Source organism: Saccopteryx bilineata, chromosome 4, assembly GCF_036850765.1.
Source record: "Saccopteryx bilineata isolate mSacBil1 chromosome 4, mSacBil1_pri_phased_curated, whole genome shotgun sequence".
Taxonomy (NCBI): Eukaryota; Metazoa; Chordata; class Mammalia; order Chiroptera; family Emballonuridae; genus Saccopteryx; species Saccopteryx bilineata.
This window is the reverse complement of record NC_089493.1, coordinates 287474410-287488327: the sequence shown is the minus strand read 5'-3', so window position 1 is coordinate 287488327 and position 13918 is coordinate 287474410. Positions and strand designations below refer to the sequence as shown.

At 58.1% G+C, this 13918-nt stretch overlaps 1 protein-coding gene across 2 annotated transcripts; it reads right to left on the bottom strand.

Annotated features, from left to right (window-relative positions):
• Positions 1-3385: 3385 nt before the first annotated feature.
• On the bottom strand, positions 3386-12530 carry PRSS27 (serine protease 27). 2 transcript variants are annotated; one of them, XM_066275191.1, is made up of 6 exons: positions 12344-12530; positions 8419-8445; positions 6346-6508; positions 4976-5247; positions 4244-4413; positions 3386-3810 (listed from the first exon to the last, which is right to left on the bottom strand). In XM_066275191.1, the coding sequence occupies exons 1-6, from the start codon at positions 12393-12395 to the stop codon at positions 3517-3519; spliced, it is 978 nt and encodes a 325-aa protein (XP_066131288.1). In that variant the 5' UTR covers positions 12396-12530; the 3' UTR covers positions 3386-3516. The 2 variants fall into 2 exon arrangements, with proteins under 2 accessions (XP_066131288.1, XP_066131289.1); XM_066275192.1 differs by lacking the exons at positions 8419-8445; positions 12344-12530 and adding an exon at positions 7115-7231.
• Between the last annotated feature and the right edge of the window lie 1388 nt (positions 12531-13918).

Sequence of the window (13918 nt, the reverse complement as noted above, 5' to 3'; positions counted from 1 at the left end):
CCCCTCCTCCGTGCCTCCTGAGCACCTGAGCTCTGGGTGGTAGTGTCCACCCTAGGGCTCAGCTCAGGGCACACAGCCAGTCCTGTGACATCACAGTCACGGCTGACCGGCTAGTTCTTGGGACTGGAAGGGGTCTGGGGTCCTGGCCCAGCAGTGTTCCTTCCTGGGGCGCCCATGGGCTGGTTATAACGCTTCTGTGCTCATGCCCCTGTGAGGGAGTGTGTGCGCGCGTGTGTGTGGATTTCCGGGCTTTGTTGCGGCCCGCAGCAGGGGAGTCTGACTCCCTCCAACTCTTGCGTCACCTGTCGGCTGCTGTCACTGCTCCACGGAGGGCCTTTCCTCGTGGGCCCTGCCCTGGGGTGGGCCTGCTCCCCTCTGCCCCCCTGCAAGGCAGCAGGCAGCTTCCGGGTCCCTCAAGCATCCTTCCTGCTGATGATCTTGCCCTGGTGCCACCACTTACCATCTGGCAGGTGGCTCTGAGGCACTGCTTGGCGACAGGGTGGAAAGTTGTGTCTGAGCTGCCCTCTTGCCGAGCGTGGGAAAGGGTACTAGTGACAGGGGCATGTCTCTCCTTAACCTTTCACAACACTAAGTGTGCCCAGAACTGTGAATGGTGTGAAATAAACTCTTTTTTTCGTTTGATGTCTTCACAAGTGTCTGCCCTTCCTCTCCACAGCCCTCTGGTCAAGCGTCCGTCCCGGAGCTGGGCAGGGACAGTGTTGGGGGGAGTCCAGGGCGGGGGGAGCTGTGTCCTAGGTCATGCACTGGCCACCACCTCAGATGGAGTAGCTTGTGGCTGCTTCAGGAGCCCCAGTCAGGACCCCAGACTCCCCCCCAGCCCCGCTGGGTGTGGTGCCACCAAGGACTAGGCTGCTCTGGCTTCTGTTCCCCTGCTCCCTGTGAGCCCCACAGGGCCTGACCAGACAGACCCCTGCCCTGTAGTGGGAGATCAGGGTGGGGGGTGATGGGATGTTGAGTTCTGAGCAAATACCTCAACCTTCAATTCTTGCAGACCCCAGGGCAGCCAGAAGGCAGGGCCACTAGGCAGAAGGAGGCAGAGGTGGGGTGGCAGGTCTTCCGAGGGGAGCCTGGTCCTCACCCTGTCCACGCTGTGGGGCTTCACTCGGGACTCCCCACGAAGTGCAGAGGGGCTTCCCCTCAGAGACCACCTAATCTCTAAGCAGCCCCCTCCCACAGGGCCTGGAGCTTTCTCATACCTTTGGGGACCAGGGAGGAGTTCGGCCTGACTTTTCTCCAAGGCTGCGAACCCAGGCCGGACCCTGGTCCCTGCTAGGATGATCAGAACTTGTCCCTAGGACACCCACAGCCTGGTTCCATACTCCCCCCCCACACACGCTTGCCTCGGCCCTAGTGTGTCTGCTGCCTCCTGAGGGACTTGGCACCCTTCTCTGGTCTAGAGAAGCACAGCAGACGGCCCAGGCCCCAGAGGGTCACAGAGCAGGCAGTAGGGCCACTGCGAGCCTAGGCCAGTTGCTGCACTTCCTGGCCCTTCCTGCCTGGAGGCAGGGATGCACCGCGCAGAGTGGATGGAGCACAGAGGGAATTATGTATGTGTTCCCACTCTGTCCCCGCACACAGTCCACAGCAGGTGCTTGCTGAGTGCTTATTGATTCATTCCATAAATACCCAGGCTTGCTTTCTTCCTGGCACCAGGCGGGCAAGCTGTGCCCGTGTGTGCACAAGCAGGTGTGTGCATGGGTGTGCACATGTACACTGGTATGTAGGTCTGCATGGGTGTATGGACATGTGTGAGTAGAAGCCTGGATATGCACACATGTCTGCATGAGTATGCACATGTGGTGTGTGGATATGTGTGTCAAGGCAGCAGTAGGTGCATCCCTGCCCTGCTAGGAGTCTCGTCCAGTGCATTATTGCTGAGCATGGCAGGTAAGCGCAGGCACCTTTTGAGAGTTGGTAGAGCTGACCATCTGGCCATAGAAGAGGCCTGCTGTGGACGCGCTTGGGCCACCTCGTGCACCAGAGGCTGCCCCGTGGGCAGACATCCATCACAGCAGAGCCAGGGCACGCTGGGGACCAGAGCTCTGGAGACCTGTTTGTGCTGGGTTCCTGGTGGTGACAGGCTACAACGGGGCACACTGGAAAGGAGGGGAAGGTCTCAGAAGACAGTGCCAGCAGATGACAAGAGAAGGCGGGAGAGGATGGGGCCACAGAGCTGGGCCCAGGTTGGGTGGCAGGCTTGGGGGAGGGGCTCTCCATGCAGGGTTCTGACTCCTTTTTGAATTGGGGGTAGTGTGTCCTTGCACAAACCATTAAAGACTCCAGTAGGTATGGCCTGAACCCCAAACCCTGGAAGGAGGAAGGAAGGGGTCCCAGCCCAGGGAGCCACTAAAGCCTCAGCCTCCATGGCCTTAAGTGACCTGGGCCTTGCCTCCTCTGTGTGACATTGTCACAGCTCTGACTGCCCAATACACTGTGGATTTGAGGCCACAGTGGTCCCTGCATCCCAGAGGTGTGGGGAGGGCCGCCTCCTGGGGCGTTGGGTCTGCAGGGCCCCAGGGAAGCTGTCCCCAGGCAGTTTCAAGGGGGGGGGCATATAGAGCCGTGGAAGGAAACAGGCAGGCACGAAGTCCAGGGCAGGACCCACATGGCTGTCTCCCTGCCACCTCTGGCGGGTTCCCCATCCACCCAGTCACCCCTGAGGCAGGTGGTGGTGCTGTCCAGATTACAGGAGAAAAACTGGCTCGGGGGCAGCAATTTCTTGTTCAAATGTCTCCCAGTAGATGTGAGCCCCAACTCCAGCCAGCACGCTGCTACAACTTTGGACACATTGGGGGGAGGTGGAGGCTGAGGGAAGAGTGGAGAAAGAGCTCAGGGTCAAGGGAGACCAGGGGAACAGGGAGCCCTTGGAGGGGCCCCTGTTTCCTCCCAGGGGGATAGGAAAGCATGGCTGTGGCGGCATCACCCCTGATGTTACTTGGAGAAGTTTTGGGGTAATTCAGACATAGGGGACTGTGAGTCCCCCACACCCCACAAAACCCTCCTCCAGGACCCTTTGCCAGGCCCCCATTTTTTCCACTGGTGCGGTTGCTGACCCCAGTGCCCGACCCGAGGTGCCCTGCGGCAACATGGTGAGGGTGGCATTGACAAGGACAATGAAACTGGCAGGGAAGCTGCCTACAAGGAAGGGGGTCTTGGGGGCAGGTGTCACAGCCACTGAGGACTGGACTCCAGTAACATTTAGCCTCCAGTGTGCCTGCTGCAGCTCCCACCTCACCGGGAGCCTTGCCCTCCCCCCCCACCGCCACCCGGTGTCCTGGACTCACAGCTCCTCAGCACATCCCCCAGCCATCAGGCGCCTCTCCACTCCCTTCTTGCCCGAGGGTCCATACCTGGGCAGCTGGCATTGAGGTTGGGTTTTTATTGGGGGGTGAACATAAAAATAACTGGGCATTTGAGAGAAGAGAGAATCAGAGAGCTATTTACAAATGTACACATGGGCTCCGGGGCTGCACTCACCACCTGCCTGAACGGGGCTCAGAAGCAGGTGAGCAGGGCCACAAGGACCAGGAGGATGGTGTGGGCCGCCAGGCAGGGTGCAAAGTTCCGATCGACGGGCTGCTGGACCCGGGGGCCCCTCTTCTGGCCGTCAGACCTGGCCTGCTGGAACTGCAGTTCTGGGATGATCTGATGGATCCAGTTGTGGTGGGAGGTAACCCGGATGTAGACACCTGGGCGGTTTCGGCGGGCACAACCTTCACCCCAGCTGATCACCCCAGCTTGCATCCACAGCTGGCCCACAAGGCACACCAGAGGGCCCCCCGAGTCACCCTGCAGGGGAAGCAGAGGCACCATCAGAGCCTACAAGGGCCCAAGAGCCAACAGGTACACATGCACGTGCACACACACCTGTATTTTACATTTGTCCCTCTCCTTAACTCCCCACCCTAGTAATGTCTGCCCAGCTCCCCTCACCCCAAGGGCTGTCTTTCCTCGTCTGATCTGGGGTGCCCATTTCTCTAGCATCCCCAGTCCACCTGCTCAGAGGGGTGTGCTGAAAATGTCTTTTCCTGGGTCCCACTGCAGACCTACTCACTGACATCCCCGGATGTGATCCCGGAATCTGCCTTTCCCAGCTGAATGAGTGCGTGTCTGGTCTGGACTGTGGACCCGCCTGGGACCTAATCAGGCTGGGCTGGCTCCCACCTTGACCTAGGCCTAGCAAGCAGGGCTCAGCCAATGGCCGTGCCCACCCCAGCCCTACCTTGCAGGCATCTTTCTTGCCCTCAGCGAAGCCAGCACACAACATGTCATCCTTGATGGTTTTGGGCTGAAAGCCGGACTCGGCATCTTTGCTGTAGAGTAAGTTGCACTTGGGCGTGTCGATGATGGGCACAGCGAGTTTCTGCAGGATTCGAGGATTGGGCAAGCGGTCTGGGGGGGGGGGGAGCAAAACAGCCTGCAGCTCAGCAGACAGGTCTTGAGAATTTCTCCCCATTTCCTGCTTGGATTTAGAGCAGCGGTTCTCAACCTGTGGGTCGCGACCCCGGCGGGGGTCGAACGACCAAAACACAGGGGTCGCCTAAAGCCATCGGAAAATACATATTTATTATACATTTTTTTATACAATGCATTTTTAAATAAAATATTTCCGATGGCTTTAGGCGACCCCTGTGTTTTGGTCGTTCGACCCCCGCCGGGGTCGCGACCCACAGGTTGAGAACCGCTGATTTAGAGCATGTCCCTGGGGCTTTGTGGGACAGAACTCCCTCTCTTCTCTGCCTCGGCATGGTCTCTTTCTGTCCTCTCTCCCCTTTCCCAGGGCTCCCTCTTCTGCATGTGCCGCCCCTTTCCCACACGCACTTCACCCATTTGAGGAGAAATCATGTGTATCAGTATCAACAGGAAAAGATGGTTGATTTAGGGTGGCCCCCAGCCTGCCTGGGACCCTCCCTAGGCATGTCCCCCCCCGTTTCTTCTGACCCTGCCCCATTACCTTGCTCACTGGGGCTGCCCCAGCCAGTGACCCAGCATTTCATGCCCGTCTTAAAGATGACCGAGTAGTCAGGTACACACACGGGGAGGATGTAATTGGTGAAGGTCACGGGTGTCTCCAGCTCTACCAGGGCCACGTCGGCACTGGAGGCCATGCCCTGGTACAGAGGGTTGCTCTCCACCCGCTTCACCTGTGCGTACTTGGCATGCGGCCCTGGCTGCACCAACTGCCGCGCCCCCAGCAGGACCTGGTACAGGGATGTCTCAGAGGTGCTGGTGGGAGAGAGCAGAGAGCTGGTGTGAGGCAGCCCCTCTGGGGCTTCCAAAGCGGGAGTTGCTGCAGGTTAGATGAAGAATGGAAGGAGCAAGGAGTTCGTGTTCTTTCTCTGCTGCCAGATACCTCCCTCCTGGCCTGCACGTTCAGTGCCCAACATTTCTTTGCACAATATCTTCAAAAAAGTAATCTCCAGGGGGACACACATCAGGATGAGGTGGTTAGGGATGTTAAGGTGTTAAGCTAAAGCAGCTTTAATTTCTGGTTTTAATCCCCAGATGCACGCCTGGCCAGCTGGGTGGCCTGGGGCAAGTCACCTGTCAAGTTCTCTGTGACTCAGTTTCCTTGGCTGAGAAGTGGGCATGTAAAAGGCTTGCTGTAAGGTGAAGAAGGTAAGTGCCCGCAAGAGTACAGCTGGGGGCCAGCCAGCTGGGAAGTGGACCCAGCCCTTCCCATGAGCCTTGGGCAAGTGGACTACACCCTCTGAACATGCATTGCTGAATTTAAGATGTGAGCTTTTAAAGGAATTGCAGAGCTGTGGGGAGGCAAGAGCTGAGGTCTTAGGACACCCTGAAGGTAGGGGCCAGGACAGTGTGGTAGCATGGACGGGTAGCTGGGCCCTTGGGTTAGGAGTGGCATGAATGACCTTAGACAGGGTGAAGAGGAGGAAGAGACAGTCCACTCCAGACTTTGGGCTCATCTGTAACCAGAATCCCAGCTGGAAAAGGGAGTATCCTGGATTTGCAGTGTGGGACAGGGGAATGCCACAGTGTGGAAGGAGCCTGCCAGCATTAAAGGGACAGGGCCCCAGGCCTGGCCAAGCACCTCACTGGCAGGACCAGCAATGACCTCTCAGCTGGGCTGCAGGGAGCAAAAGCTGCGAAGCAGCGATTGCAGCTGGAAGTTCGCCTGGAAGTTGGACCTAAGGGGAGCTCTGGCCAGGAAGGTGGGTCAGTACTGGACAGGTGGTGGGTGCTGTCCGAGGTGCTGAAGCCTGACTGGGCTCAGGGCTTTGTCAACGGTGCCCCTGGTGCAGAGAGAGGCGGGGCAGACAGAGGCAGTGCGCAGTGAGGGCGAGTGTGGGGCAGGGTACTCACTTGGAGAAGCAGTGCGCTGCAGTGAGGACCCACCGCTCTGTGATGAGGCTACCCCCGCAGAAGTGGCTTCCATTTCGCTGGATGCTGACCTGCCATGGCCACTCACCCTCCAAGGCATCCTGCCCACCCACCATCCGGTTCAGCAGCCTTGGGTGCCCGCAGACTAGGGGAACATAGTCAGGGCAGTAATCACTGGGGGTCAGTTCCATCAGCTGTGTCTCTACCCCAACCCCACATTCCAGCTTTCACTTTCTGCTCAATTTGGGGCCCTCCCTGTCCCAGACCTGCTTGGGGACCTTGGGTAAGTCATACCCTTCCCAGCTTTGGGTAAGGACCCCACCCCCATGGGCATCACACCCCTCACCCGTGAAATGGTAATATCATGAGGAGGATTGAGATAACACATGTACAGCCCTGGCCAGATAGCTGGGTCGGTTAGAGCAGTGGTCCCCAACCTTTTTTGGGCCACGGACCGGTTTAATGTCAGAAAATATTTTCACGGACCAGCCTTTAGGGTGGGACGGATAAATGTATCATGTGACTGAGACAAGTGTCAAGAGTGAGTCTTAGATGGATGTAACAGGGAATTTGGTCATTTTTTAAAAAATAAAACATCATTCAGACTTAAATATAAATAAAACGGAAATAATGTAAGTTATTTATTCTTTCTCTGCGGACCAGTACCAAATAGCCCACAGACCGGTACCGGTCCGCGGCCCAGGGGTTGAGGACCACTGGGTTAGAGCACATCCCAAGCTGCTGCGGTTACCCGTATGTTCTCCAGTCAGGGCACATACAGGAAGAGGCTGATGTTGCCTTTCTCTCTCTCCCTTCCTTTCTCTCTCCTTTAAATCAATTTTAAAAATGCCTGACCAGTGGTGGCACAGTGGATAGAGCGACGACCTGGGACACTGAAGTCCCAGGGGTTTTTTGTTTGTTGTTTTTTTTTTGAGGTCCCAGGTTTGAAACCCCAAGGTCACTGGCCTGAACACAGGCAATTCCAGCTGGAGCGCAGAGTCACCAGCTTGAGTGCAGGGTCCTCAGCTTGAGTGCAGGATCATCAACATGACCACATGGTTGCTGGCTTGAGCCCAAAGGTTGGTGGCTTGAGCAAGGGGTCACTGGTTCAGCTGTAGCCCCCTGGTCAAAGCACATATGAGAAGCAATCAACGAACAACTCAAGTGCTGCAACTAAGAGTTGATGCTTCTCATCTCTCTCCCTTCCAGTCTCTCTCTTTTTCTCCCTGTTTCTCAAAACAAACAAAACAAAACAAAAAACACATGTGGGGGGTCTTATTCCATGATCTTACAAAGAGGGGCTCTCAATAAGATAGAGGGTATTGTGAGGGTCACACATGGGGTGGGTGACCCTGAGGGAGTCTGCTATTGTTACAGGAGAATGGTCTTCAGATTCTATCCTTAGCTGCTTCTTTTTTCTTTTATCTTTTTCTTTTGTGACACGACAGAGAGAGTCAGAGAGAGGGACAGATAGGGACAGACAGAGAGATGAGAAGCATCAATTATTCGTTGTGGCACCTTAGTTGTTCATTGATTGCTTTCTCATATGTACCTTGACTGGGGGGCTACAGCAGACTGAGTGACCTCTTGCTCAAGCCAGCGACCTTGGGCTTCAAGCCAGCCACCTCTGGGCTCAAGCCAGCAACCATGGGGTCATGTCTATGATCCCATGCTCAAGCCAGCAACCCCGCACTCAAGCTGGCGACCTCGGGGTCTTGAACCTGGGTCCTTCTGCATCCCAGTCCAATGCTCTATCCACTGCGCCACTGCCTGGTCAGGCAATCGTTAGCTTCTTTCTTGTTACTTTTTCCTGCCCCTACTCCATGCTTCATGCCTCAATGGCTCTTCTGTGCCAGCTGCTATGTATATCAGACCTTTTTTCCTGTCTGAGCACTAATTCCATTGAGCCAGAACTTTCCCTTACTTTGGGACTCCCTGTGCACTGCCCATTGATTCAGGGTCTCTTTCTGGGTGAGTGTGAGAGCCTCTGGCCAGTCTTGCTGCTCTCAGACAAGCTTGCTCCTGCCCCCCCCCCCCCAGGGTCTGGGTGCTTACCGCTCAATGCTTTGCCCCTCTGAGTCCCTGGAAGGGAAAAAAGGACACGATCAGCCAACTTTGCCGAAGCCAGAGTCTGCTCCTCCCATCCTCACTGCTGGTCAGGGTCCCTCCTCCTCTTCATACGCAGCCCTTTGAGGACTCAGGACAGTCCACAAGGGGACCCAGCAGGAGAGGCCAGGGGCTTTCAGGTTTCCTGCAGGCCCTTGTTTTGAGGTCTACAGGCCCAGGCCTAGGGGCCAGAACTTATCTGCAAGGACAGACAGACTCCTTACCATGCGGGGACCTAATCATAAGATGCCAGTGAGGGGACCTCATCATGGCTTCTCTCTCCCACAGGGGACGAGAGGGTAAGATGGGTCCTCTCATCCTCACAGAGCTCTTATCCTCCACACCCCACAGCCCTCCTTGTGGGAAGCTCCGGAGAGGATCCAGCCTTAAGCCGCGGTGCTGGGGTCTGTCTGGTTTCCCACCTCAGCCAGGAGCGGGGAGAAAGGAAGGGTCCCTGGGAGGTGCTTTGCATTTCAGAGGTCTGGGCCTTCTCACACACTCTGTCCTGCGGAGCAAGCCTCCAATCTAACTTCAGTCCTGAGGTTACAGCCCAGCCCCACAGCTCTCTCTTATCTCAGGGGAGTAGAGAGAAGCTGGCCAGCAGGCATCGGGGGTCCAGTCTTTCCGAGGTTCCAGATTCCCAAGAGCTGACCCCTCTCTGGGGTTCATATTCCCAGGATCTATTGCCCCCCACATCTTCGGATACAGGCACAGGGCTTGCTGCTTGGTCTTTACAGGAACCTCAACCCCAGTTGAGATACCAGTCAGGGCGACAGCCTTGTCCCGTGCCAACAACAATCTGGAAATACCTGCCCCTTGAGTGAGGTACCCCCCACCAGAGTATGCGGTTCCCTGGGGCAGATCTGGCCAGCGCTGCAGCGGGGAGCCCAGGACAGCCTCTCCTCACCTCGGCCCTCAGCCTTTCTACTACATCTCAACTCCTTTCAAGGCCTGAGTGGCGGAGCAGCTGCTACTGAGCCTGTCTTCACTCTGACCTGAATGGTAACTAGCCCCACGGAGGCGAGGGACTCCTGGGGCGAGAAGCACAGGGCTGAGCCACGCATCTCCGTGGGGTGGCCACGGACCCTGGGTGGTTTTTTTTTTGTTTTTTTTTTTGTATTTTTCTGAAGCTGGAAACGGAGAGAGACAGTCAGACAGACTCCCGCATGCGCGCGACCGGGATCCACCCGGCACGCCCACCAGGGGGTGACGCTCTGCTCACCAGGGGGCGATGCTCTGCCCCTCCGGGGCATCCCTCTGTTGCGACCAGAGCCACTCTAGCGCCTGGGGCAGAGGCCAAGGAGCCATCCCCAGCGCCCGGGCCATCTTTGCTCCAATGGAGCCTCACTGCGGGAAGGGAAGAGAGAGACAGAGAGGAAGGAGAGGGGGAGGGGAGGAGAAGCAGATGGGCGCCTCTCCTGTGTGCCCTGGCCGGGAATCGAACCCAGGACTTCTGCTCGCCAGGCTGATGCTCTACCACTGAGCCAACCGGCCAGGGCCACCCTGGGTGTTTTTTGACAGGATCCCCATTCTTCCAGCCGGACTCCCAGTCCAAGGGGTGCACTCCCCAGTGCTGAGGTGTTGATGTTGGATGAGGCCAAGAGAGGGGGAGCGATGGATGTAGCAAGAGGAGGAGATGAACTCTGCAGGGGCTGGGGAAGCACAGGACTGGCTACTCCTCAAAGCAGGGATGCCCAGCAGCAGTGCCGGGACAAAGGGGGGATCAGCCTGGGCCAGTGAATGGAAGTCTGCCCTGGACTTTCTGTTCATGGATTTGTATTCACAAGGTGCTCTTTGAAAATGCAGATGTCCCCTGGGAGAGCTGCTCCCTCGTCCTAATACAATAGAATTTAGTTAGATCTATAACACCTGACCCCCTGCTCTTTCTGAGTTCTGATGCTTCTGCTTTGCACACGGTGCTCCTGTCTGCCCTGTCTGCTCACCAGCACTCTTGTTATACTTCCAGGCTCATTTCCTCCCTGCGGGAACCTTTCAGAGCCTGTTCTGCTTCTCTATAGCCATCCGCCTTCCCATCTGTGCAGATGGATCCAGGGCCCACCCCCAGGGCCAAGTACGTGTGCGTGCCTGCAGCCTGGCAGGGCCCCTTGGAGGCTTTGCAGGATTCCTCACCCCAACCCAGTGCAACTCTGCTGCTCATTACCCGAGTCCTCTGGCCTTTGAGGGTTTGCTCACAACACCCCTCTTCCTGGAGGCTCTTCACTTCCAGTCTCTAGATGTCCAAGTCCTACAGGTCCTAATCCAAATCGAGGCCTAATTGCAATGCCACTTCCTCCGGGCAGCCCTCTTGCTTGCACTGTTGTCTGGGAAGACTGGCTCCCTCTCCTGAGCTCTTCGTCCTCCCTCCAGGTGTCCTCCCTCCAGGTGTCCTCCCTCCAGGCCGTGTAGAGCTCTGCCCGCTTTACTCTCCCTGGAGGTAGGTGAGTGAACCTACCAAATGAGGGGGATTGGAATCCCCGCAGCACACAGGGCTGACGTCACCCCTTATCTCACCGATTGGCCCAGGAGCTCCTCGCAGGCAGAGCCCACATCCAGGGGCCTGAGCGCAGGGAATACAGAGGCACAGAGCAGAGTGGCTGCGGGCGCTAGGCTGACCGGGACAGGGTGAAGTGGAGACCTGGGCTCTGCCGGTGGGTGTCCTGTCTGTCAGGGGCTGTGTGAACCGGCCAGGGGGTCGGGCCCCTTGTCTGGGCCCAGGACCTCCATGCTCCTGTAGCTAGGGGGGGGGGGTTGGCTGCTAGGGTGGGAGAGGCCGAAGGCTCCAGGAAGGAAGAGCTAGATAGAGGTGGAGGTGAGGAGGGAGTTGAAGAAGTGAGGCCTCTGGTCATAGCTGTTGGTGAGTCAAATGCAGGCTTCTGTTTCCACTTTGGCAATGACCTTGATTACTCAACCCATCAGGAGGGGTCACTGTGTGTCAACTGTGTTACAACCCCTACAGAGATGGGCTCCCTCAATAAACAGTGTTATTCTTATGCCAAGAGACTAGGAGGGCAGGCTTGGGGGGCCCAGGGGCTGGCCCTGCACACCGAAGTGCCACCCTGGTGCCCTCCAAATTTTGGTAGGAAGCCTGGAGCCATGGCTGAGTTGCAGCCTGGGGTGACCCAGCCCAGCCCTGGGAGGTGACTTGAGGACAGGGAAGTGAGGTGGTGGCTAGGCTGGCCAGGCTAGGTCAGGAATGTGGGAAGGTTTCCCTGATAGAGCAGCCCGCCCCGTCACGAAGGGCCTAACAGATGGGGCTCCCTGGGTGACACCCGCTGAGCCTGACCCAGGACTGGAAGAGGGGACAGGGATGCGGGGCTTGCTCCTCCCCGTACCCTTGCTCTATCGTGGGAGCAGGAGCCTGCATCCCTGGCCTTCACTCTCCCCTGGCTCCCCACTGAGTCTCCACCAGCTTCCCGGGGCTCCCAGGCTCAGGTGGCAGTTTGGCCCGCTGGGGACCTAGCTGATGGCTGTTAAGGGATTTGGAACCCAGTGGCCCTGAGTTCAGGTCCTGTATTCATGAAAGATAGGGAGAGGCCAGATGAGACAAGCAGAGGCAACAAGCCCATAGCTTGGCCCCTTAGCGTGAAGGTAAGTGGGGGGAAGGGAGCAAAGCCCCCACCACGTTCCTGCCTCAGGGGTCCTCTTAGGCCTGTGCCCACACCCCCATCCTGCCTTCCCCCCTTCACTGCCCCAGGTGGGACGTCTGGACCTTCCTACCTGCCTGGGAGGCCCCACCATTAGGGCCGGGAAGAGAGGATTATGCTACAGCCGCAGGCCTAGCCAGGGAGTGGGGAATTTAGCTAGAGTTCCAGGCAGGACAGAGAAGGCCCCTCTGGGAGCGGAGGGATGACTTTCTGCAACATCCAGGACTCACCAAACCGCAGCAGCAGCAGCAGGAGCAGGTCCACAGCTGGCAGCCACCTCATGGTCTCAGGCCTGGCTGGGCGCGGGGTGGGGGACAGCAGTGGTGGGATCTCCTGGAGCACTAGAGTGAGGTGCCAGCCTCCATGAAGTGGGTTTTTATGCTGGATCGAGGTGAGTGTCAGCTCGGCTATGCTGCCCAACCTGTCCGCCCGGCCTGCCCAGCTCCTGCTGGCAGGAAGGAGGCACCCTAGAACCCCGACTCCTCCATGACCTGGCCCTGAACCCCCTGAATCCAAAAGAGCCAAACCCCTCACCCTAATACAACTTAGGGTCTTGGAGCAAGGGTGCACCTGCCCCATTTGAGCACTTGTGGCCTGGGGTTTTCTGCCTGCCACCATAAACTGACCACAGACACCTGCTGATTAAGACAGGCCTCACATAAGCAAGCTGACTGCAGTAACCCGGTGGAACTTCTTTGTTTCATTTATTTGCTCATTTATATTTATTGAGAACCTACTATGTACCAGGCATCAGTGAGCCAGAGTCCAGGCTGGGACTTATATTAACGTGTCTGTGTTGGGGGGACGCGGGGGAAAGTCCAGATCACCTGTACTCATGGAACAGGGAACAGGGAACTGGGACGTGGTGGGGGTGTCCCCAGCTGATCCCAGTGCCCTTCACGGACCCCAGAAGCGTCCACCCAAACGTGTCGTCCCAGGACCCAACCCGGAGTGGCCCCAACACCCCGTCGCCTGGGCTGCACCCTCCTCCCCGACCGGGGGCGGAGTGGGGGAGGGGGCTTCCCGGAACCCGCGGGTCCGGGCCGGCTAGCCGGGCGGGGCGGAAGCTGGTTCTGGGAAGGCTGAGCCTAGATGACCGTCCCCTGCGTCCCTGCCCTGGGTGCGGCCAGTCCAGCTCCGAGGACGTGTGGCCGCGGCGGCGGAAGCAGCTCGGGGAGGAAGTTATTTGGCACACGGGGCTGACGTCAGACCCGGGGTCGCGGCTCGGGTGGCCCTCCCCACCGGGCCGTGGGGTCAGGGTGGGGCTGAAGCCCTGGGCAAGGTCCGGCGCTGCCCGCTAGGCCTGGAGTAGGGGGGGAGGCTGGATGGCAGGCAGAGCCCTGCCTCAGTTTCCCCACCTGCGCAATATATACGTGCGGGGATTGGGTGTGTTGTGCTGCACCACAGCAAGTAGTAGGGACCGGGGTCCCTGGCCCTGGGCGGGGCTCCGTAGCCACCCCCACACCCCTGGCCTCGAGCTTGGCATTAGCGGGTGCTTCTGATCAGCGCGGCCCAGAATGCACGCCAGTAGTAGTGCCAGGCAGGTGCGCAGACCGGGCAGGATACGTGGCGCGGGGGTATACACTTCACCCCTTCGATGGGGAGGGGAACCCTCAATTAGGGACTGCCATCCAGGTTCCGCCTTCTACTGCTCCCTGCCTCCACTGCCCCTCCTCCACACCCCACTCGCATTGTCCCTGGAGTTCGTGGGTGGGGTGTCTAGGCGAGCTTGTCCACCGAGGGGACTGCAGGGAATGAGGGAGCACAGAGTGTGGGAAGACGGGTTCGACGCATTCGTTCGTTTA